At 58.9% G+C, this 25,073-nt stretch overlaps 1 protein-coding gene across 3 annotated transcripts in view; it reads right to left on the reverse strand.

The window, feature by feature from the left end:
• Positions 1–25,073, reverse strand: part of cnih2 (cornichon family AMPA receptor auxiliary protein 2) — a 245,027-nt gene that overhangs the window by 181,028 nt on the left and 38,926 nt on the right. Inside the window, exon 1 of one of the 3 annotated variants that reach the window (XR_011953305.1) lies at positions 14,879–15,386. The exons of 1 other annotated variant lie outside the window; for it this stretch is intronic. Coding sequence is in view for 1 of the 2 variants with exons in the window: in XM_072550917.1 (XP_072407018.1) it covers positions 14,879–14,959 (81 nt within the window). In the remaining variant the exon portion in view is untranslated. Of the gene's footprint in view, positions 1–14,878; positions 15,387–25,073 lie in introns of those variants that run through there. One more of the 3 variants, XM_072550917.1, reaches the window with a different exon arrangement.

Consider the following 25,073-nt stretch of genomic DNA (forward strand, 5'->3'; position numbering starts at 1 on the left):
GTCAGCGAGTGTGTGTACACATGTGGCCATGTCTCTGGGAGTGTGTCAGCACACGGTTGTACACATGTGGCCATGTCTCTGGGAGTGCTTCAGCAAGTGACTATACACATGTGGCCATGTCTCTGGGAGTGAGTCAGTGAGCGTGTGTACACATGTGGCCATGTCTCTGGGAGTGAGTCAGTGAGTGTGTGTACACATGTGGCCATGTCTCTGGGAGTGAGTCAGTGAGCGTGTGTACACATGCGGCCGTGTCTGTGGATGTGTGTCAGCGTGCGTGTGTACACGTAGCCTTGTCTCTGGGAGTGCGTCAACGAGCGTGTGTACACATGTGTCATGTCTCTAAGAGTGTGTCTGCGAGTGTGTGTACACATGTGGCCATGTCTCTGGGAGCGCTTCAGCGATTGGGTGTACACATGTAGCCGTGTCACTGGGAGTGTGTCAGCGCGCGCGTATATACATATGGTCATGTCTCTGGGGGTGCGTCAGTGTGTGTGTCTATACATGTGGTCATGTTTCTGGGAGTGTGTCAGCGAGCGCGTGTGTACATTTGGCCGTGTCTCTGGGAGTGCATCAGCGTGCATTAGTGTACACATGTGGCCGTGTCTCTGGGAGTGTGTCAGCGAGCGCGTGTGTACATTTGGCCGTGTCTCTGGGAGTGCATCAGCGTGCATTAGTGTACACATGTGGCCGTGTCTCTGGGAGTGTGTCAGCGAGCGTGTGTACGCATGTGACTGTGTCTCTGAGAGTGCATCAGCGAGTGTGTGTACACATGTGGCCATGTCTCTGAAATAGCGTCAGCAAGTGTGTGTACACATGTGGCCATGTCTCTGAAATAGCGTCAGCGCGCATGTGGACACATGTGGCCGAGTCTCTGGGAGTGTGTCAGCGTGCGTGTGTGTACACATGTGGCCATGTCTCTGGGAGTGCGTCAGCGCGCGTGTGTGTACACATGTGGCCATGTCTCTGGGAGTGCGTCCGCATGCGTGTGTGTACACATGTGGCCATGTCTCTGGGAGTGCGTTAGCGTGCGTGTGTGTACACATGTGGCTATGTCTCTGGGAGTGCGTCCGCATGCGTGTGTGTACACATGTGGCCATGTCTCTGGGAGTGCGTTAGCGTGCGTGTGTGTACACATGTGGCTATGTCTCTGGGAGTGCGTCCGCATGCGTGTGTGTACACATGTGGCCATGTCTCTGGGAGTGCGTCAGCAAGGGTGTGTGTACACGTGGCCGTGTCTCTGGGAGTGCATCAGCGTGCATGTGGACACATGTGGCCGTTTCTCTGGGAGTGTGTCAGCGCGCATGTGTGTACAAATGTGGCCATGTCTCTGGGAGTGCGTTAGTGCGCGTGTGTGTACACATGTGGCCATGTCTCTGGGAGTACTTTAGCGCGCGTGTGGGTACACATATGGCCGTGTCTCTGGGAGCGCTTCAGCGAGTGAGTATACACATGCGGCCGTGTCTCTAGGAGTGTGTCAGCGCGTGCGTATATACATGTGGTCATGTCTCTGGGAGTGTGTCAGCGAGGGTGCGTGTACACATGTGGCCATGTCTCTGGGAGTGTGTCAGCGAGTGTGTGTACACATGTGGCCATGTCTCTGGGAGTGTGTCAGCGAGTGTGTGTACACATGTGGCCATGTCTCTGGGAACGCTTCAGCGAGTGTGTGTACACATGTGGCCATGTCTCTGGGAACGCTTCAGCGAGTGTGTGTACACATGTGGCCATGTCTCTGGGAGTGTGTCAGCGCGTGTGTGTACACATGTGGCCGTGTCTCTGGGAGTGTGTCAGCGCGTGTGTGTACACATGTGGCCGTGTCTCTGGGAGTGCGTCAGCGCACGGGTGTACACATGTGGCCATGTCTCTGGGAGTGTGTCAGCGCGTGTGTTTACACGTGGCCATGTCTCTGGGAGTGTGTCAGCGCGTGTGTGTACACATGTGGCCGTATCTCTGGGAGTGCTTCAGCAAGTGACTATACACATGTGGCCATGTCTCTGGGAGTGAGTCAGTGAGCGTGTGTACACATGTGGCTGTGCCTCTGGGAGTGCATCAGCGCGCATGTGTACACATGTGGCCGTGTCTGTGGATGTGTGTCAGCGTGCGTGTGTACACGTAGCCTTGTCTCTGAGAGTGCGTCAACGAGCGTGTGTACACATGTGTCATGTCTCTAAGAGTGTGTCTGCGAGTGTGTGTACACATGTGGCCATGTCTCTGGGAGTGCTTCAGCGATTGGGTGTACACATGTAGCCGTGTCACTGGGAGTGTGTCAGCGCGCGCGTATATAGATATGGTCATGTCTCTGGGGGTGCGTCAGTGTGTGTGTCTATACATGTGGTCATGTCTCTGGGAGTGTGTCAGCGAGTGAGTGTACACACGTGGCCGTGTCTCTGGTGGCGTGAGAGCGAGCGTGTGTACAGATGTGGCCATGTCTCTGGGAGTGCATCAGCGAGTGTGTGTACACATGTGGCCATGTCTCTGGGAGTGCATCAGCGAGTGTGTGTACACATGTGGCCGTGTCTCTGGGAGTGCGTCAGCGCGCGTGTGTGTATATATGTGGCCGTGTCTCTGGGAGTGCTTCAGCAAGTGACTATACACATGTGGCCGTGTCTCTGGGAGTATGTCAGCGAGAGTGTGTACACATGTGGCCATGTCTCTGGGAGTGCTTCAGCAAGTGACTATACACATGTGGCCGTGTCTCTGGGAGTGTGTCAACAGGCGTGTGTGTACACATGTGGCCGTGTCTCTGGGAGTGCGTCAGTGCATGGGTGTACACATGTGGCCATGTCTCTGGGAGTGAGTCAGTGAGCGTGTGTACACATGTGGCCATGTCTCTGGGAGTGAGTCAGTGAGTGTGTGTACACATGTGGCCATGTCTCTGGGAGTGAGTCAGTGAGCGTGTGTACACATGCGGCCGTGTCTGTGGATGTGTGTCAGCGTGCGTGTGTACACGTAGCCTTGTCTCTGGGAGTGCGTCAACGAGCGTGTGTACACATGTGTCATGTCTCTAAGAGTGTGTCTGCGAGTGTGTGTTCACATGTGGCCATGTCTCTGGGAGCGCTTCAGCGATTGGGTGTACACATGTAGCCGTGTCACTGGGAGTGTGTCAGCGCACGCGTATATACATATGGCCATGTCTCTGGGGGTGCGTCAGTGTGTGTGTCTATACATGTGGTCATGTTTCTGGGAGTGTGTCAGCGAGCGCGTGTGTACATTTGGCCGTGTCTCTGGGAGTGCATCAGCGTGCATTAGTGTACACATGTGGCCGTGTCTCTGGGAGTGTGTCAGCGAGCGCGTGTGTACATTTGGCCGTGTCTCTGGGAGTGCATCAGCGTGCATTAGTGTACACATGTGGCCGTGTCTCTGGGAGTGTGTCAGCGAGCGCGTGTGTACATTTGGCCGTGTCTCTGGGAGTGCATCAGCGTGCATTAGTGTACACATGTGGCCGTGTCTCTGGGAGTGTGTCAGCGAGCGTGTGTACGCATGTGACTGTGTCTCTGAGAATGCATCAGCGAGTGTGTGTACACATGTGGCCATGTCTCTGAAATAGCGTCAGCAAGTGTGTGTACACATGTGGCCATGTCTCTGAAATAGCGTCAGCGCGCATGTGGACGCATGTGGCCGAGTCTCTGGGAGTGTGTCAGCGTGCGTGTGTGTACACATGTGGCCATGTCTCTGGGAGTGCGTCAGCGCGCGTGTGTGTACACATGTGGCCATGTCTCTGGGAGTGCGTCCGCATGCGGGTGTGTACACATGTGGCCATGTCTCTGGGAGTGCGTTAGCGTGCGTGTGTGTACACATGTGGCTATGTCTCTGGGAGTGCGTCCGCATGCGTGTGTGTACACATGTGGCCATGTCTCTGGGAGTGCGTTAGCGTGCGTGTGTGTACACATGTGGCCATGTCTCTGGGAGTGCGTCAGCGTGCGTGTGTGTATACATGTGGCCGTGTCTCTGGGAGTGCGTCATCGTGCGTGTGTGTACACATGTGGCTATGTCTCTGGGAGTGCGTCCGCATGCGTGTGTGTATACATGTGGCCATGTCTCTGGGAGTGCGTCAGCGTGCGTGTGTGTACAAATGTGGCCATGTCTCTGGGAGTGCGTTAGTGCGCGTGTGTGTACACATGTGGCCATGTCTCTGGGAGTACTTTAGCACGCGTGTGTGTACACATATGGCTGTGTCTCTGGGAGTGCGTTAGTGCGCGTGTGTGTACACATGTGGCCGTGTCTCTGGGAGTACTTTAGCGCGCGTGTGTGTACACATATGGCTGTGCCTCTGGGAGCGCTTCAGCGAGGGACTATACACATGCGGCCGTGTCTCTAGGAGTGTGTCAGCGCGTGCGTATATACATGTGGTCATGTCTCTGGGAGTGTGTCAGCGAGGGTGCGTGTACACATGTGGCCATGTCTCTGGGAGTGTGTCAGCGAGTGTGTGTACACATGTGGCCATGTCTCTGGGAGTGTGTCAGCGAGTGTGTGTACACATGTGGCCATGTCTCTGGGAACGCTTCAGCGAGTGTGTGTACACCTGTGGCCATGTCTCTGAAATAGCGTCAGCGAGTATGTATACACATGTGGCCGTGTCTCTGGGAGCGCGTCAGTGTGCGTGTGGACACATGTGGCCGTGTCTCTGGGAGTGCATCAGCGCGCATGTGGACACATGTGGCCATGTCTCTGGGAGTGCGTCAGCGCGCATGTGTGTACACATGTGGCCGTGTCTCTGGGAGTGCGTCAGCGCGCGTGTGTGTACACATGTGGCCATGTCTCTGGGAGTGCGTCAGCGTGCGTGTGTGTACACATGTGGCCATGTCTCTGGGAGTGCGTCAGCGTGCGTGTGTGGACACATGTGGCCATGTCTCTGGGAGTGCGTTAGCGCGCGTGTGTGTACACATGTGGCCATGTCTCTGGGAGTACTTTAGCGCGCGTGTGGGTACACATATGGCCGTGTCTCTGGGAGCGCTTCAGCGAGTGAGTATACACATGTGGCCGTGTCTCTAGGAGTGTGTCAGCGCGTGCGTATATACATGTGGTCATGTCTCTGGGAGTGTGTCAGCGAGGGTGCGTGTACACATGTGGCCATGTCTCTGGGAGTTTGTCAGCGAGAGTGTGTACACATGTGGCCATGTCTCTGGGAGTGTGTCAGCGAGTGTGTGTACACATGTGGCCGTGTCTCTGGGAGTGTGTCAGTGCGTGCGTATATACATGTGGTCATGTCTCTGGGAGTGTGTCAGCGAGGGTGCGTGTACACATGTGGCCATGTCTCTGGGAGTGTGTCAGCGAGTGTGTGTACACATGTGGCCATGTCTCTGGGAGTGTGTCAGCGAGTGTGTGTACACATGTGGCCGTGTCTCTGGGAGTGTGTCAGTGCGTGCGTATATACATGTGGTCATGTCTCTGGGAGTGTGTCAGCGAGGGTGCGTGTACACATGTGTCATGTCTCTGGGAGTTTGTCAGCGAGAGTGTGTACACATGTGGCCATGTCTCTAGGGGTGTGTCAGCGAGTGTGAGTACACATGTGGCCATGTCTCTGGGAGTGTGTCAGCGAGGGTGCGTGTACACATGTGGCCATGTCTCTGGGAGTGTGTCAGCGAGTGTGTGTACACATGTGGCCATGTCTCTGGGAGTGTGTCAGCGAGGGTGCGTGTACACATGTGGTCATGTCTCTGGGAGTGTGTCAGCGAGGGTGCGTACACATGTGGCCATGTCTCTGGGAGTGTGTCAGCGCGCGTGTGTGTACACATATGGCCGTGTCTCTGGGAGTGTGTCAGCGAGTGTGTGTACACATGTGGCCATGTCTCTGGGAGTGTGTCAGCGAGGGTGTGTACACATGTGGCCATGTCTCTGGGAGTGTGTCAGCGAGTGTGTGTACACATATGGCCGTGTCTCTGGGAGTGTGTCAGCGAGTGTGTGTACACATGTGGCCATGTCTCTGGGAGTGTGTCAGCAAGGGTGCGTGTACACATGTGGTCATGTCTCTGGGAGCGCTTCAGCAAGTGACTATACACATGTGGCTGTGCTTCTGGGAGTGTGTCAGCGAGCATGTGTACACATGTGGCCGTGCCTCTGGGAGTGTGTCAGCGAGTGTGTGTACACATGTGGCCATGTCTCTGGGAGTGTGTCAGCGAGTGTGTGTACACATGTGGCCATGTCACTGGGAGCGCTTCAGCGATTGGGTGTACACATGTGGCTGTGCCTCTGGGAGTGTGTCAGCGAGCATGTGTACACGTAGCCTTGTCTCTGGGAGTGCGTCAACGAGCGTGTGTACACATGTGTCATGTCTCTAAGAGTGTGTCTGCGAGTGTGTGTACACATGTGGCCGTGTCTCTGGGAGTGCTTCAGCGATTGGGTGTACACATGTAGCCGTGTCACTGGGGGTGTGTCAGCGCGCGCGTATATACATATGGTCATGTCTCTGGGGGTACGTCAGTGTGTGTGTCTATACATGTGGTCATGTTTCTGGGAGTGTGTCAGCACACGGTTGTACACATGTGGCCGTGTCTCTGGGAGTGTGACAGCGCGTGTGTACACATGTGGCCATGTCTCTGGGAATGAGTCAGTGAGCGTGTGTACACATGTGGCCGTGTCTCTGGGAGTGTGTCAGCGAGTGTGTGTGTACATGTGGCTGTGTCTCTGGGAGTGTGTCAGCGAGTGTGTGTACACATGTGGCCATGTCTCTGGGAGTGTGTCAGCGAGTGTGTGTACACATGTGGCCATGTCTCTGGGAGTGTGTCAGCGAGTGTGTGTACACATGTGGCCATGTCTCTGGGAGTGTGTCAGCGAGTGTGTGTGTACATGTGGCTGTGTCTCTGGGAGTGTGTCAGCGAGTGTGTGTACACATGTGGCCATGTCTCTGGGAGTGTGTCAGCGAGTGTGTGTACACATGTGGCCATGTCTCTGGGAGTATGTCAGCGAGCGTGTGTACACATGTGGTCATGTCTCTGGGAGTGTGTCAGCGAGTGTGTGTACACATGTGGCCATGTCTCTGGGAGTGTGTCAGCGAGTGTGTGTACACATGTGGCCGTGTCTCTGGGAGAGTGTCAGCGAGTGTGTGTACACAAGTGGCCGTGTCTCTGGGAGTGTGTCAGCGCGTGCATATATACATGTGGTCATGTCTCTGGGAGTGTGTCAGCGAGCGTGTGCGTACATGTGGCCGTGTCTCTGGGAGTGTGTCAGCGAGGGTGTGTGTACACATGTGGCCGTGTCTCTGGGAGTGTGTCAGCGCGCATGTGTGTACAAATGTGGCCATATCTCTGGGGGTGCGTCAGCGTGCGTGTGTGTACACATGTGGCCATGTCTCTGGGAGTGCGTTAGTGCGCGTGTGTGTACACATGTGGCCGTGTCTCTGGGAGTGTGTCAGCGAGTGTGTGTACACATGTGGCCATGTCTCTGGGAGTGTGTCAGCGAGTGTGTGTACACATATGGCCGTGTCTCTGGGAGCGCTTCAGCGAGTGACTATACACATGTGGCCGTGTCTCTGGGAGTGTGTCAGCGAGAGTGTGTACACATGTGGCCATGTCTCTGGGAACGCTTCAGCGAGTGTGTGTGCACATGTGGCCGTGTCTCTGGGAGTGTGTCAGCGAGTGTGTGTACACATGTGGCTGTGCCTCTGGGAGTGCATCAGCGCGCATGTGTACACATGCGGCCGTGTCTGTGGATGTGTGTCAGCGTGAGTGTGTACACGTAGCCTTGTCTCTGGGAGTGCGTCAACGAGTGTGTGTACACATGTGGCCATGTCACTGGGAACGCTTCAGCGATTGGGTGTACACATGTAGCCGTGTCACTGGGAGTGTGTCAGCGCGCGCGTATATACATATGGTCATGTCTCTGAGGGTGCGTCAGTGTGTGTGTCTATACATGTGGCCATGTCTCTGGGAGTGTGTCAGCACACGGTTGTACACGTGTAGCCATGTCTCTGGGAGTGTGACAGCGCGTGTGTACACATGTGGCCATGTCTCTGGGAATGAGTCAGCGAGTGAGTGTACACATGTGGCCGTGTCTCTGGGGGTACGTCAGTGTGTGTGTCTATACATGTGGCCATGTTTCTGGGAGTGTGTCAGCACACGGTTGTACACATGTGGCCGTGTCTCTGGGAGTGTGACAGCGCGTGTGTACACATGTGGCCATGTCTCTGGGAATGAGTCAGCGAGTGAGTGTACACATGTGGCCGTGTCTCTGGGGGTACGTCAGTGTGTGTGTCTATACATGTGGCCATGTTTCTGGGAGTGTGTCAGCACACGGTTGTACACATGTGGCCGTGTCTCTGGGAGTGTGACAGCGAGGGACTATACACATGTGGCCATGTCTCTGGGAGTGTGTCAGCGAGTGTGTGTACACATGTGGCCATGTCTCTGGGAGCGCTTCAGCGATTGGGTGTACACATGTAGCCGTGTCACCTGGAGTGTGTCAGCGCGCGCGTATATACATATGGTCATGTCTCTGTGGGTGCGTCAGTGTGTGTGTCTATACATGTGGTCATGTTTCTGGGAGTGTGTCAGCACACGGTTGTACACATGTGGCCGTGTGTCTGGGAGTGTGACAGCGAGGGACTATACACATGTGGCCATGTCTCTGGGAGTGTGTCAGCGCGTGCGTATATACATGTGGCCATGTTTCTGGGAGTGTGTCAGTGAGGGTGTGTGTACACATGTGGCCATGTCTCTGGGAGTGTGTCAGCGCGTGCGTATATACATGTGGCCATGTTTCTGGGAGTGTGTCAGCACACGGTTGTACACATGTGGCCGTGTCTCTGGGAGTGTGACAGCGCGTGTGTACACATGTGGTCATGTCTCTGGGAATGAGTCAGCGAGTGTGTGTACACATTTGGCCGTGTCTCTGGGAGTGTGTCAACGCACGCATATATACATGTGGTCATGTCTCTGGGAGTGTGACAGCGCGTGTGTACACATGTGGCCGTGTCTCTGGGAATGAGTCAGCGAGCGTGTGTACACATGTGGCCGTGTCTCTGGCAGTGTGTCAGCGAGTGTGTGTACACATGTCGCCATGTCTCTGGGAGCGCGTCAGTAAGCGTGTGTGTACACATGTGGCCATGTCCCTGGGAGTCTGTCCGCGAGCGTGTGTGTACACATGTGGCCATGACTCTGGGAGTCTGTCCGCGAGCGTGTGTGTACACATGTGGCCATGACTCTGGGAGTCTGTCCGCGAGCGTGTGTGTACACATGTGGCCATGACTCTGGGAGTCTGTCGGCGAGGGTGTGTATACATGTGGTCATGTCTCTGGGAGTGTGTCAGCGTGCGTGTGTACACATGTGGCCATGTCTCTGAGAGTGTGTCAGTGTGTGTGTGAACACACGTGGCTGTGTCTCTGGGAGTGTGTCAGCGCGCGTGTGTACACATGTGGCCATATCTCTGGGAGTGTGTCAGCGAGCGTGTGTACACATGTGGCCGTGTCTCTGTAAGCGCATCAGCAAGCATGTGTACACATGTGACCATGTCTCTGGGAGTGTGTCAGCACGCGTGTGTATAGATGTGGCAGTGTCTCTTGGATTGTGTCAGTGCACGCGTATATACATGTGGCCTTGTCTCTGAGAGTGCATCAGCAAGTGTGTGTACACATGTGGCCGTGTCTCTGGGAGTGCGTCAGCGCGCATGTGGACATGTGGCCATGTCTCTGGGAGTTTGTCAGCGAGTGTGTGTACACATGTGGCCATGTCTCTGGGAGTGCGTTAGCGCGCGTGTGTGTACAAATGTGGCCATGTCTCTGGGAGTGCGTTAGTGCGCGTGTGTGTACACATGTGGCCATGTCTCTGGGAGTACTTTAGCGCGCGTGTGGGTACACATATGGCCGTGTCTCTGGGAGTGCGTTAGCGCGCGTGTGTACACATGTGGCCATGTCTCTGGGAGTGCGTTAGCGCGCGTGTGTGTACACATGTGGCCATGTCTCTGGGAGTGCGTTAGTGCGCGTGTGTGTACACATGTGGCCATGTCTCTGGGAGTTTGTCAGCGCGCGTGTGTACACACATGTGGCCGTGTCTCTGGGAGCGCTTCAGCAAGTGACTATACACACGTGGTCATGTCTCTGGGAGTGTGTCAGTGCATGGGTGTACACATACAGCCATGCCTTTGGGAGTGCGTCACTTGTTTGTGTGTACACATGTGACTGTGTCTCTGGGAGTGTGTCAGCGCGCGTGTGTACACATGTGACTGTGTCTCTGGGAGTGTGTCAGCGCGCGTGTGTACACATGTGACTGTGTCTCTGGGAGTGTGTCAGCGCGCGTGTGTACACATGTGACTGTGTCTCTGGGAGTGTGTCAGCGCGCGTGTGTACACATGTGGCTGTGTCTCTGGGAGTGTGTCAGCGCACGTGTGTACACATATGGCCGTGTCTCTGGGAGCGCGTCAGTAAGCGTGTGTGTACACATGTGGCCGTGTCTCTGGGAGTGAGTCAGCGAGTGTGTGTATATATGTAGCCGTGCCTCTGGGAGTGCGTCAGCGAGCATGTGTACATGTGGCCATGTCTCTGGGAGTGCGTCAGCGCACGTGTGTGTACACATGTGGCCATGTCTCTCGGAGTGCGTCAGCGATAGTGTGTACACATGTGGCCATGTCTCTGGGAGTGCGTCAGCGAGCGAGTGTACACATGTGGCCATGTCTCTGGGAGTGCGTCAGCGATAGTGTGTACACATGTGGCCATGTCTCTGGGAGTGCGTCAGCGAGCGAGTGTACACATGCGGCCATGTCTCTGGGAGTGTGTCAGCGAGCATGTGTACACCTGTGGCCATGTCTCTGAGAGTGCGTTAGCGCGCATGTGTGTACACATGTGGCCATGTCTCTGGGAGTGTGTCAGCGCGCGTGTGTGTACACATGTGGCCATGTCTCTGGGAGTGTGTCAAATATCGTGTGTAAAGATGTGGCCATGTCTCTGGGAGTGCGTCAGCGATCATGTGTACACATGTGGCCATGACTCTGGGAGTGTGTCAGTGAGCGTGTGTGTACACATGTGGCCATGTCTCTGGGAATGCGTCAGCGATCGTGTGTACACATGTGGCCATGTCTCTGAAATAGCGTCAGCGCGCGTGTGTACACATGTGACTGTGTCTCTGGGAGTGTGTCAGCGCGCGTGTGTACACATGTGGCTGTGTCTCTGGGAGTGTGTCAGCGCGCGTGTGTACACATATGGCCGTGTCTCTGGGAGCGCGTCAGTAAGCGTGTGTGTACACATGTGGCCGTGTCTCTGGGAGTGAGTCAGCGAGTGTGTGTATATATGTAGCCGTGCCTCTGGGAGTGCGTCAGCGAGCATGTGTACATGTGGCCATGTCTCTGGGAGTGCGTCAGCGCACGTGTGTGTACACATGTGGCCATGTCTCTCGGAGTGCGTCAGCGATAGTGTGTACACATGTGGCCATGTCTCTGGGAGTGCGTCAGCGAGCGAGTGTACACATGTGGCCATGTCTCTGGGAGTGCGTCAGCGATAGTGTGTACACATGTGGCCATGTCTCTGGGAGTGCGTCAGCGATAGTGTGTACACATGTGGCCATGTCTCTGGGAGTGCGTCAGCGAGCGAGTGTACACATGCGGCCATGTCTCTGGGAGTGTGTCAGCGAGCATGTGTACACCTGTGGCCATGTCTCTGAGAGTGCGTTAGCGCGCATGTGTGTACACATGTGGCCATGTCTCTGGGAGTGTGTCAGCGCGCGTGTGTGTACACATGTGGCCATGTCTCTGGGAGTGTGTCAAATATCGTGTGTAAAGATGTGGCCATGTCTCTGGGAGTGCGTCAGCGATCATGTGTACACATGTGGCCATGACTCTGGGAGTGTGTCAGTGAGCGTGTGTGTACACATGTGGCCATGTCTCTGGGAATGCGTCAGCGATCGTGTGTACACGTGTGGCCGTGTGTCTGGGAGTGCGTCAGTAAGTGTGTGTGTACACATGTGGCCGTGTCTCTGGGAGTATGTCAGCGAGCATGGGTACATGTGGCCATATCTCTGGGAGTGCGTCAGCGAGCGTGTGTACACATGTGGCCATGTCTCTGGGAGTGTGTCAGCGAGTGTGTGTACACATGTGGCCATGTCTCTGGGAGTGTGTCAAATATCGTGTGTAAAGATGTGGCCATGTCTCTGGGAGCGCGTCAGTAAGCGTGTGTGTACACATGTGGCCATGTCCCTGGGAGTCTGTCCGCGAGCGTGTGTGTACACATGTGGCCATGACTCTGGGAGTCTGTCCGCGAGCGTGTGTGTACACATGTGGCCATGACTCTGGGAGTGTGTCAGCGAGTGTGTGTACACATGTGGCCATGTCTCTGGGAGTGTGTCAAATATCGTGTGTAAAGATGTGGCCATGTCTCTGGGAGCGCGTCAGTAAGCGTGTGTGTACACATGTGGCCATGTCCCTGGGAGTCTGTCCGCGAGCGTGTGTGTACACATGTGGCCATGACTCTGGGAGTCTGTCCGCGAGCGTGTGTGTACACATGTGGCCATGTCTCTGGGAGTCTGTCGGCGAGGGTGTGTGTGCACATGTGGCCGTGTCTCTGGGAGTGCGTCAGCGAGCGTGTGTATACATGTGGTCATGTCTCTGGGAGTGTGTCAGCGTGCGTGTGTACACATGTGGCCATGTCTCTGAGAGTGTGTCAGTGTGTGTGTGAACACACGTGGCTGTGTCTCTGGGAGTGTGTCAGCGCGCGTGTGTACACATGTGGCCATGTCTCTGGGAGTGTGTCAGCGAGCGTGTGTACACATGTGGCCGTGTCTCTGGGAGTGTGTCAGCGAGCGTGTGTACACATGTGGCCGTGTCTCTGGGAGTGCGTCAGCGAGCGTGTGTACACATGTGGCCGTGTCTCTGGGAGTGTGTCAGTGAGCGTGTGTACACATGTGGCTGTGTCTCTGGGAATGTGTCAGCGCGTGTGTGTACATATATGGCCGTGTCTATGGGAGTGCATCAGCGAATGTGTGCATTATATGTGGCCATGACTCTGGGGGTGTATCAGCACACGTGTGTACACATGTGGCCATGTCTCTAGAAGTGCGTCAGCGCGCATGTGTACACATGTGGCCATGTCTCTAGGAGTGCGTCAGCGCGCGTGTGTACACATGTGGCTGTGTCTCTGGGAATGCGTCAGTGAGCGCATGTGTGTGTGCCTGTGTCTGTGGGAGTGCGTCAGTGAGTGTGTGTATACATGTGGCCATGTCTCTGGGAGTGTGTCAGCGAGCGTGTGTACACATGTGGCCGTGTCTCTGGGAGTGTGTCAGCGAGTGTGTGTACACATGTGGCCGTGTCTCTGGGAGTGTGTCAGCGAGCGTGTGTACACATGTGGCCATGTCTCTGGGAGTGTGTCAGCGAGCGTGTGTACACATGTGGCCATGTCTTTGGGAGCGCGTCAGCGTGCATGTGTACACATGTAGCCGTGTCTCTGGGAGTGCGTCAGCGCGTGTGTGTGTGCCTGTGTCTGTGGGAGTGTGTCAGCATGTGTGTGTGTGTATGTGTGTATATGTGTGTGTGTGCCAGTGTCTCTGAGTGTGTGTCGGTGTGTGTGTGTGTGAGTGTGTGTGTGCCAGTGTCTCTGGGAGCGTGTCAGCATGTGTGTTTGTGTCTGTATGTGTGTGTGTGTACCAGTGTTTCTGGGAGTGTGTCAACGTGTGTGTGCGTGTGCCAGTGTCTCTGGGAGTGTATCAGTGTGTGTGTGTGTGTGTGCATGTGCCAGCGTCTCTGGGAGTGTGTCAGCGTGTGTGTGTGTGTGCATGTGCCAGCGTCTCTGGGAGTGTGTCAGCGTGTGTGTGTGTGCGCCAGTGTCTCTGGGAGTGTGTCAGCGTGCGTGTGTGTGTGTGTGCCAGTGTCTCTGGAAGTGTGTCAGCGTGCGTGTGTGTGTGTGTGCCAGTGTCTCTGGGAGTGTGTCAGCGTGTGTGTGTGTGTGTCTGTCAGTGTCTCTGGGAGTGTGTCAGCGTGTGTGTGTGTGTGGCAGTGTCTCTGGGAGTGCGTGAGCGTGTGTGTGGCAGTGTCTCTGGGAGTGCGTCAGCGTGTGTGTGTAGTGTGTGTGTGTGTGGCAGTGTCTCTGGGAGTGCGTGAGCGTGTGTGTGGCAGTGTCTCTGGGAGTGCGTCAGCGTGTGTGCGCACCAGTGTCTCTGGGTGTGCGTCAGTGTCAGCGTGTGTGTGTGTGTGTCTGTCAGTATCTCTGGGAGTGTGTCAGCGTGCGTGTGTGTGTGTGTGTGTGCCAGTGTCTCTGGGAGTGTGTCAGCGTGTGTGTGTACGTGTCTGTCAGTGTCTCTGGGAGTGTGTCAGCGTGTGTGTGTGTGTGTGTGTGTGGCAGTGTCTTTGGGAGTGCGTGAGCGTGTGTGCGCACCAGTGTCTCTGTGAGTGCGTCAGTGTCAGCGTGTGTGTGCCAGTGTCTTTGTGAGTGTGTCAGTGTCAGTATGTGTGTGTGTGCGTGTGTGTGTGTGTGTGTGTGCCAGTGTCTCTGTGAGTGTGTCAGTGTCAGTGTGTGTGTGTGTCTGTCAATGTCTCTGGGAGTGTGTCAGTGTCAGCGTGTGTGCCAGTGTCTCTGGGAGTGTGTCAGTGTCAGCGTGTGTGTGCCAGCGTCTCTGGGAGTGTGTCAGTGTCAGTGTGTGTGCCAGTGTCTCTGAGTGTGTGTCAGTGTCTCTGGGAGTGCGTCGGTGTCAGCGTGTGCACATCCGGTGTGTGCGCGCACACTTGTCATTGGGAGTGTGCACACCTGCGTGTGCCTGTGTCTCTGGGCATATGCCCGTGTGTGTGTGTGTGTTGGTGCCTGTGTTTCTGAGAATGTGTGAGTGTGTCCATCATACTGTATTCACATCTCTTGTCTGTCTGTATCGCATCCACATCCTTTTGTTACTTAGATACACACACACACACAGACACAGACAGCACCCAGAACAGCCCCAGCTCCCCCACCAGAACCCATACAATGTGAACTCACGTGCCAGATCACGAAGAAGATCAGAGAGGCGCAGAGGACCAGGGTCAACATGTAGCAGAAAGCAGCGAAGGTGAAAGCCATTTCTGTGTCTGATATAGACACTGACACACAGAGAGAGAGAGAGAGAGAGAGAGCCACAACCTGTTCCTCTCCCTGTGTCTGTGAAAGACCGTTTCTGGGCTGTCTCCCCCTTTGGACGGGCTGCAGTTGCTACATCGCCTGCCTCCCGACAGACAACATCAGGATAACTTCAGCCCCTGGTCTGTAGCAGCTCCTCTCGGTGCTCTCTCTCTCTCTCTCTCTCTCCCACTGACGCACTTGCAATTCCTGTTGGCTTTTTGTTTTGAATTGTTGAAGCAGACACAATTATTCAAGGCCAGGTGACTGGAGTCGGGGGGGGGGGAGGGGGGGAAGGTGGCAGAGAGTCTAGCTGGAGGCTGGGTTCCACAATAATATTTGCACCTCCTTCCTCCAATATCCTCTGGCAAGTGTTGCACAGTCTCCCTTCGTTTCTCAGTCTTTGCTTTATCAGGTGCAGGATGTTTTTTTAGGGGGTGGTGGGGGGGTGGGGGGGTGGGATGGGGAGGAAACTGCTCTGCCGTCTCTTGTGGTGGCAAGTGGCTTTCGCTAAATATTCTAGCTCTTGGAGGGGAGGGACGAAGGAGACGATAGTTCGGTACCAGCTCTCTCTCTCTGTCTACGTGATATCAACAAAAAAAACGATGGGAAATCAATCCCGTTCCTGGGAAATGCAGGATTTTCACGCTGCGTTTCATTCCCGTCAAATTTATTTCGCATCTTATTCCCCATTTAAATTTAGTTTGGGTTTTATTCCCGTTGAATTTATTTCGCGTCCCTCTTCCAAGCCCTTCCCTACTGGAGAACGGGAAATCTTTGTCGGTTGGGCTTGTAATTTCTGACAGTCCGGGTAAGGAAGGGGAGACTCTATGTTCTGTTTATATCGTTAATGCTGCTTTCCCTTCCCCCCCCCCCCAGTGGAGCTGGGGAGGGGATTGTTGGAAATGCATTGTTCCCGTTCCAACCTGGGGATTGCCCACACCCTCTATTTATCCCCCTGTCTCTGTCTGCCCCCTTGTGCCCTTCTTTTTATTTGAGCCGGCTTATTTTCTCTCTCATTCTCTCTATCACTGTCGCTCAGTTCTCCCTATGCATTCACGTTCTCTCCATCTCTATCTAGCTCTGTCTTGCACCCCCCCCCCCCCCAGTTGTTGACTGCTCTGTGAGACCTATTAAAACCTTTTCTCCGGTGCGGTGTATGAAAGTGGGCAGAATGGCCGCCAGGCTGTGATGACTTCGCTCGAACCTCCGGGTTAATGCAGCAAGCCGATCGTCATTTGATCCGAATTAAACGGAGTTAGAGATTTAAGATTCCGATTAAAAGGGACAGATTCGGTAATAATGATCCAGCTCCTCTGATCTCATGAACCATTGTGAATACGGCCAGTTCATGGCAGCGCGTTTAAAATGAATTTTAGTGTTGGCTCCTGGCTCCCCCTGCCTGCCACTGTCTACCCCTGCCTGCCCCTGTCTCCCCTTGCCTGCCCCTGTCTCCCCCTGCCTGCCCCTGTCTACTCCTGACTGCCCCTGTCTCCCCCTGACTGCCCCTGTCTACTCCTGACTGCCCCTGTCTCCCCCTGCCTGCCCCTGTCTCCCCTTGCCTGCCCGTGTCTCCCCTTGCCTGCCCCTGTCTCCCCTGCCTGCCCCTGTCTCCCCCTGCCTGCCCCTGTCTCCCCCTGCCTGCCCCTGTCTCCCCCTGCCTGCCCCTGTCTCCCCTGCCTGCCCCTGTCTCCCCCTGCCTGCCCCTGTCTCCCCCTGCCTGCCCCCGTCTACCCCTGCGTGCCCCCGTCTACCCCTGCCTGCCCCTGTCTACCCCTGCCTGCTCCCGTCTAGCATTGCCTGCCCCTGTCTCCCCTGCCTGCCCCTGTCTCCCCCTCCCTGCCCCTGTCTACCCCCTGCCTGCCCCAATCTACCCCCTGCCTGCCCGTCTCTCCCCTGCCTGCCCCTGTCTCCCCCTGCCTGCCCCTGTCTCCCCCTGCCTGCCCCTGTCTCCCCCTGCCTGCCCCCGTCTACCCCTGCGTGCCCCCGTCTACCCCTGCATGCCCGTGTCTCCCCTTGCCTGCCCCTGTCTCCCCTGCCTGCCCCTGTCTCCCCCTGCCTGCCCCTGTCTCCCCCTGCCTGCCCCTGTCTCCCCTGCCTGCCCCTGTCTCCCCCTGCCTTCCCCTGTCTCCCCCTGCCTTCCCCTGTCTCCCCCTGCCTGCCCCTGTCTCCCCCTGCCTGCCCCTGTCTACCCCTGCCTGCTCCCGTATAGCATTGCCTGCCCCTGTCTCCCCTGCCTGCCCCTGTCTACCCCTCCCTGCCCCTGTCTACCCCCTGCCTGCCCCAATCTACCCCCTGCCTGCCCGTCTCTCCCCTGCCTGCCCCTGTCTACCCCTCCCTGCCCCTGTCTACCCCCTGCCTGCACCGATCTGCCCCCTGCCTGCCCGTCTCTCCCCTGCCTGCCCCTGTCTACCCCTCCCTGCCCCTGTCTACGCCCTGCCTGCCCCTGTCTCCCCCGCCTGCCTGTCTCCCCCTGCCTGCTCCTGTCTAGCCCCTGCCTGCCTCCGTCTACCCCTGCCTGCCCCCGCCTCGCCGTGCCTGCGACTGTCTACCCCTGCCTGCCCGTCTGCCCCTGCCTGCCCTTGCCTACCCCTACCTGTTCCCCTCTAGCCTGTCTGCCGCTGTCTAGTCCTACCTGCCCCGTCTAGTCCTGCCTGCCCCTGTCTAGCCCTGCCTGTCCCCATCTCCCCTTGCCTGCCCCTGTCTACCCCTGCCAGCTCCCATCCACCCCTGCCGGCTCCCATCTACACCTGCCTGCCCCCGCCTCGCCGTGCCTGCCCCTGTCTACCCCTGCCAGCTCCCATCCACCCCTGCCGGCTCCCATCTACACCTGCCTGCCCCTGTCTCCCCCTGCCTGCCCCTGTCTCCCCCTGCCTGCCCCTGTCTATCCCTGCCTGCCCATGTCTCGCCCTGCCCGCTTCTGCCTCCCCCTGCCTGCCCCTGTCTACCAGTGCCTGCCCCTGTCTAACCCCTGCCTGCCCCTGTCTAACCCCTGCCTGCCCCTGTCTAACCCCTGCCTGCCCGTCTGCCCCTGCCTGCCCATGTCTCGCCCTGCCCGCTTCTGCCTCCCCCTGCCTGCCCCGTCTAGCTCTGCCTGCCCCTGTTTACCCCTGCCTGCCCCTGTCTACCCCTGCCTGCCCCTGTCTACCAGTGCCTGCCCCTGTCTAACCCCTGCCTACCCGTCTGCCCCTGCCTGTCCCCGTCTAGCCCTGCCTGACACTGTCTAGCCCTGCCTGTCCTTGTCGCTCCCTGCCTGTTCCCCTCTAGCCCTGCCTGCCCCTGTCTAGCCCCTGCCTGCCCCCATCTAGCCCTGCCTGCTCATGTCTACCACTGCCTGCCCGTCGAGCCCCTGCCTGCCCTATCTACTCCTGCCTGCCCCATCTCACATTGCCTGCCCCTGTCTTGCCCTGCCTGCCCCTATCTAGCCCTGCCTGCCCCTGTCTACCCCCTGCCTGCCCCTGTCTAGCCCTCTGCCCCTGTCTGGGCCCTGCCTGCCCCCGTCTACCCTGCCAGCTCCCATCTACTCCAGCCTGCCCCTGTCTACCCCTGCCTGCCCCGTCTAGCCCTGCCTGCCCCATCTCCCCCACCTGCCCTCTCTAGCTCTGCCTACCCGTGTCTAGCCCTGCCTGCTCCCATCTACCCCTGCCTGCTCTTGTCTAGCCCTGCCATCCCCCGTCTATCCCTGCCTGCTCCTGTCTCCCCCTGTCTAGCTCTGCCTGTTCCCATCTACCCCTGTCTGCTCCTGTCTACCCCTGCCTACCCCCGTCTAGCCCTGTCTACCACTGCCTGCATGTCAAGCCCCTGCCTGCCCCCGCCTACCCCTGCCTGCGCCCATCTACCCTTGCCTGCCCCTGTCTCCCCCTGCCTGCCCCTGTCTAGCCCTGCCTGCCCGTCTGCCCCTGCCTGCCCCGTCTAGCCCTGCCAGTTCCCCTCTAGCCTGCCTGCCCCCGTTTACCCCTGCCTGCCCTCATCTAGCCCTGCCTGCTCCTGTCTACCACTGCCTGCCCATCGAGCCCCTGCCTGCCCCGTCTACCCCTGCCTGCCCCGTCTAGCCCTGCCTGCCCCCGCCTACTCCTGCCTGCCCCGTCTCCCCTGCCTGCCCCTGTCTAGCCCTGCCTGCCCCGTCTGGGCCCTGCCTGCCCCCCTCTACCCTGCCAGCTCCCATCTACCCCTGCCGCTCCCATCTATGCCTGCCTGCCACCATCTCACCCTGCCTGCCCCTGTCTACCCCTGCCTGCCCCATCTAGCCCTGCCTGCCCCATCTCCCCCGCCTGCCCTCTCTAGCTCTGCCTACCCGTCGACTACTGCCTGCCCCTGTCTAGCCCCTGCCTGCCCCGTCTATCCCTGCCTGCACCTGCCTATCCCTGCCTGCCCCTGTCTAGCCCCTGCCTGCCCCGTCTATCCCTGCCTGCACCTGCCTATCCCTGCCTGCCCCTGTCTCCCCCTGCCTGCCCCGTCTATCCCTGCCTGCACCTGCCTATCCCTGCCTGCCCCTGTCTCCCCCTGCCTGCCCCTGTCTAGCCCTGCCTGCCCTTGTCTAGCCCTGCCTGCCCACTCCTGTCTATCCCTGCCTGCTCCCATCTATCCCTGCCTGCCCCTGTCTACCCCTGCCTGCCCCTGTCTACCCCTGCCTGCCCCTGTCTACAACTGCCTGCTCCCGTCTACCCCTGCCTGCTCCCATCTACCCCTGCCTGCCAGTCTACCCCTGCGCTGCCCCGTCTCTCCCACCTGCCCCCTCTAGCCCTGCCTGCCCCTGTCTACCCCTGCCTGTGCCTGTCTATGTCTGCCTGCTCCAATCTACCCCTGCCTGTCCCGTCTACCCCTGCCTGTCCCTGTCTACCCCTGCCTGCTCCAATCTACCCCTGCCTGCTCCCATCTACCCCTGCCTGCTCCTGTCTATCCCTGCCTGGTCCCATCTACCCCTGCCTGCTCCTGTCTATGTCTGCCTGCTCCCATCTACCCCTGCCTGGTCCCATCTACCCCTGCCTGCTCCTGTCTATGTCTGCCTGCTCCCATCTACCCCTGCCTGGTCCCATCTACCCCTGCCTGCCCCTGTCTAGCCCTGCCTGCCCCTGTCTATCCCTGCCTGGTCCCATCTACCCCTGCCTCCCCCTGTCTATCCCTGCCTGGTCCCATCTACCCCTGCCTGCTCCTGTCTATGTCTGCCTGCTCCAATCTACCCCTGCCTGTCCCGTCTACCCCTGCCTGTCCCTGTCTACCCCTGCCTGCTCCCATCTACCCCTGCCTGCTCCCATCTACCCCTGCCTGCTCCCATCTACCCCTGCCTGCCCCTGTCTAGCCCTGCCTGCCCCTGTCTAGCCCTGCCTGGTCCCATCTACCCCTGCCTGCGCCTGTCTATGTCTGCCTGCTCCAATCTACCCCTGCCTGTCCTGTCTACCCCTGCCGGTCCCTGTCTACCCCTACCTGCTCTAATCTACCCCTGCCTGCTCCCATCTACCCCTGCCTGGTCCCATCTAACCCTGCCTGCCCCTGTCTCGCCCTGCCTGCCCCTGTCTCCCCCTGCCTGCCCCTGTCTCTCCCTGCCTGCCCCCGTCCAGCCCTCCCTTCTCCCGTCTATTCCTGCCTGCCCCTGTCTACCTCTGCCTGCTCCCTTCTACCCCTGCCTACCCCTGTCTACTCCTGCCTGCTCCAATCTACTCCTGCCTGTCCCCATCTACTCCTGCCTGCCGCGTCTACCACTGCCTGCTCCCATCGATCCCTGCCTGCTCCCGGCCAGCCCTGCCTGCCCCTGCCTACCCCAGCCAGCCCCTGTCTATACCTGCCTGCCCCTGTCTCCCCCTGCCAGCCCATCTACCCCTTCCTGCCCCTGTCTACCCCTGCCTGCTCCCATCTATCCCTGCCTGCCCTGTCTACCCCTGCCTGCACCTGTTTAGCCCTGACTGCCCCATCTAGCCCTCCCTGCTGCCGTGTAGCCCTGCCTGCTCCTGTTTCCCCCCTGCCTGCCCCTGTCTACACCTGCCAGCCGCCGTCTAGCCCTGCCTTCTCCCGTGTAGCCCTGCCTGCCCGTCTACCCCTGACTGCCCCTGTCTATTCCTGCCTGCCCCTGTCTAGCCTTGCCTGCCCCTGTCTACCCCTGCCTGCTCCCATCTACTCCTGCTTGCCCCTGTCAACCCCTGTAAACCCCGTCTGTCCCTGTCTACACCTGCCTGCCACTGTCTACCCCTGCCTTCCCCATCTCCCTCTGCCTGCCCCTGTCTAGCCCTGCCTGCTCCTGTCTCCCCTGCCTGCCCCTGTCTACCCCTGCCTGCCCCTGTCCAGCCCTACCTGCCCTTGTCTACCCCTTCCTTCTCCTGTCTACACCTGCCTGCCCCTGTCTACGCCTGCCAGCTCTCATCTACCCCTGCCTGCCCCTGTCTCCCCCTGCCTGCCCCTGTCTCCCCCTGCCTGCTCCTGTCTAGCCCCTGCCTGCCCCGTCTACCCCTGCCTGCCCCATCTACCCCTGCCTGCCCCGTCTGCCCCTGCCTGCTCCTGTGTACCCCTGCCTGCCCCTATATAGCCCTGCCTGCCCCTGTCTCCCCCGCCTGCTCCCATCTCCCCCTGCCTGCCCCTGACTCCCCCGCCTGCTCCCGTCTCCCCCTGCCTGCCCCTGTCTCCCCCTGCCTGCCCCTGTCTAGCCCTGCCTGCTCCCGTCTCCCCCTGCCTGCTCCCGTCTCCCCCTGCCTGCCCCTGTCTAGCCCTGCCTGCTCCCGTCTCCCCCTGCCTGCTCCCGTCTCCCCCTGCCTGCCCCTGTCTAGCCCTGCCTGCTCCCATCAACCCCTGCCTGCTCCCATCTCCCCCTGCCTGCCCCTGTCTAGCCCTGCCTGCCCGTCTCCCCCGCCTGCTCCTGTCTACCCCCTGCCTGCTGCCCTCTAGCCCTGCCTGCACCTGTCTACCCCTGCCTGCTCCTGTGTTCCCCTGCCTGCTCCCATCCAGCACACCTACCCGTCTACCCCTGCCTGCTCCCAACTACCCCTGCCGGCTCCCATCTACCTCTGCTTCCCGTGTCTAGCCTGCCTGCTCCCGGCCAGCCCTGCCTGCCCCTGTCTACCTCAGCCTGCCCTTGTCTCCCCCTGCTTGCCCTTGTCTCCCCCTGCCAGCCCCTGTCTACCCCTGCCTGCTCCCATCTATCTCTGCCTGCTCCTGTCTACCTCTGCCTGCTCCCATCTGTCCCTGCCTGCCCCTGTCTACCCCTGCCTGCCTCTCTCTACCCCTGCCTGCCTCTCTCTACCCCTGCCTGCTCCCATCTAGCCCTCCCTGCTCCCATCTTACCCTGCCTGTCTCTGTCTACCCCTGCCTGGCCCTGTCTACCCTGCCTGCTCCCATTTACCCCTGCCTGCTCCCATCTAACCCTGCTTGCCCCTGTCTAGCCCCTGCCTGCCCATGTCTAGCCATCCCTGCCCCATCTACCTCTGCCTGCTCCTGTCTACCCCTGCCTGCCCCGGTCTAGCCCTGCCTGCTCCCATCTCCCCCTGCCTGCTCCCATCTCCCCCTGCCTGCCCCCGTCTAGCCCTACCTGCCCGTCTATTCCTGCCTGCCCCCATCTAGCCCTGCCTGCTCCTGTCTACCCCTGCCTTGCTCTGTCTACCCCTGCCTGCCCCTGCCTGTCCCTGTCTAGTCCTGCCTCCCCATCTCCCCCTGCCTGCCTCTGTCTACCCCTGCCTGCCCTTGTCAAGCCCTGCCTCCCCATCTCCTCCTGCCTCCCCTGTGTACCCCTGCCTCTCCCTGTCTACCCCTGCCTGTAATTGTCTAGCCCTGCCTGCCCCTGCCTATCCCTGCCTGCCTCATCTCCCCCTGCCTGCCCCTGTCTCCCCCTGCCTGCCCTTGTCTCCCCCTGCCTGCCCGTGTCTCCCCCTGCCTGCCCCTGTCTAGCCCTGCCTGCCCGTCTACCCCTGCGTGCTCCCATCTACCCCTGCCTGCCACTGTCTACCCCGCCTGCCCCCACCTAGACCTGCATTCTCCCATCTAGCCCTGCCTGCCCCTTTCTCCCCCTGGCTGCCCCTATCTACCCCTTCCTGCCCCCGTCTACCCCTGCCTGCTCCCATCTAGCCCTGCCTGCCCCTGTCTCCCCTGGCTGCCCCTATCTAGCCCTTCCTGCCCCTGTCTCCCCCGGCTGCCCCGTCTAGTCCTGCCTGCCCCTGTCTAGCCCTGCCTCCCCATCTCCCCCTGCCTGCCCGCTCCTGTCTAGCCCTGTCTCCCCCTGCCTGCCCCTGTCTCCCCCTGCCTGCCCCTGTCTAGCCCTGCCTCCCCATCTCCCCCTGCCTGCCCGCTCCTGTCTAGCCCTGTCTCCCCCTGCCTGCCCCTGTCTCCCCCTGCCTGCCCCTGTCTCCCCCTGCCTGCCCCTGTCTAGCCCTGCCTCCCCATCTCCCCCTGCCTGCCCGCTCCTGTCTAGCCCTGTCTCCCCCTGCCTGCCCCTGTCTCCCCCTGCCTGCCCCTGTCTCCCCCTGCCTGCCCCTGTCTATTCATTCTTGCCGAGACCTGTCTGCCTCCCCCTGGTGTTATGTGGATTTGTGTGATCCTGACTGTGTCCTGTCTCGTCCTCTCTGTGTCTGTCTGTGTCCTGTCTCGTCCTGTCTGTGTCTGTCTGTGTCTGTCTGTGTCTCCCTGCTCCTCTGACTGTCTCTGTCTGTGCCCAATCTCTGTCTCTGTTTCCATCAAAACCTTGATCAGGACTTCCAATGAAAGTGTTAAATTCATTAAAGTAACCACCAAAACATACACTGTCTCTTGGGTCTTGTAGATGTTTAGGGGCGGCACGGTGGCACAGTGGTTAGCACTGCTGCCTCACAGCGCCAGGGACCTGGGTTCAATTCCCGCCTCAGGCAACTGTCTGTGTGGAGTTTGCACATTCTCCCCCGTGTCTGCGTGGGTTTCCTCCGGGTGCTCCGGTTTCCTCCCACAGTCCAAAGATGTGCAGGTTAGGGTGGATTGGCCATGTTAAATTGGGTGTTAGGTAAGGGGTAGGGGTATGGGTGGGTTACTCTTCGGAGGGTCGGTGTGGGCTTGTTGGGCCGAAGGGCCTGTTTCCACACTGTAGGGAATCTAATCTTTAAAAAACTGCATGCAGTGCTTCAGTTGTGGCCTAACCAGCATTTTATACATCTCAAGACCAAATGGCTTACTGGTGTATAACACACACACACCATCCTAGCCCACACACACACACACCCCACACACACACACTCCCCACACACACACACACCCCACACACACACACTCCCCACACACACACACCCCCCACACACACACACCCCCCACACACACACCATCCTAGCCCACACACACACACCCCACACACACACACTCCCCACACACACACACCCCACACACACACCCCCCACACACACACCCCCCCCACACACACACCCCACACACACACACTCCCCACACACACACACCCCCCACACACACACACCCCCCACACACACCCCCCCACACACACACACCCCCCCCACACACACACACCCCCCACACACACACCCCCCACACACACACCCCCCACACACACACCCCCCACACACACACCCCCCCCACACACACACACACCCCCACACACACACACCCCCCCACACACACACACCCCCCCACACACACCACCACCCCCCACACACACACCCCCCCCCCACACACTCAACAACACACCATCCCACCCGCCCCCCACACCCACACACACGCCAACCCCTCCCACACACACCATCCCCCCCACACACACACCAACACCCCCCCACACACACACACACACACCCCCACACACCCACACACCCCCCTCACATACCCCCACACACTCAACAACACACCATCCCACCCACCCCCCACACCCACACACACGCCAACCCCTCCCACACACACCATCCCCCACACACACACACCAACACCCCCCCACACACACACACACACCCCCCTCACATACCCCCACACACTCAACAACACACCATCCCACCCGCCCCCCACACCCACACACACGCCAACCCCTCCCACACACACCATCCCCCCCACACACACACCAACACCCCCCCACACACACACACACCCCCCCCCACACACCCACACACCCCCCTCACATACCCCCACACACTCAACA

Source organism: Chiloscyllium punctatum, chromosome 31, assembly GCF_047496795.1.
Source record: "Chiloscyllium punctatum isolate Juve2018m chromosome 31, sChiPun1.3, whole genome shotgun sequence".
In the NCBI taxonomy this organism is placed as follows: Eukaryota; Metazoa; Chordata; class Chondrichthyes; order Orectolobiformes; family Hemiscylliidae; genus Chiloscyllium; species Chiloscyllium punctatum.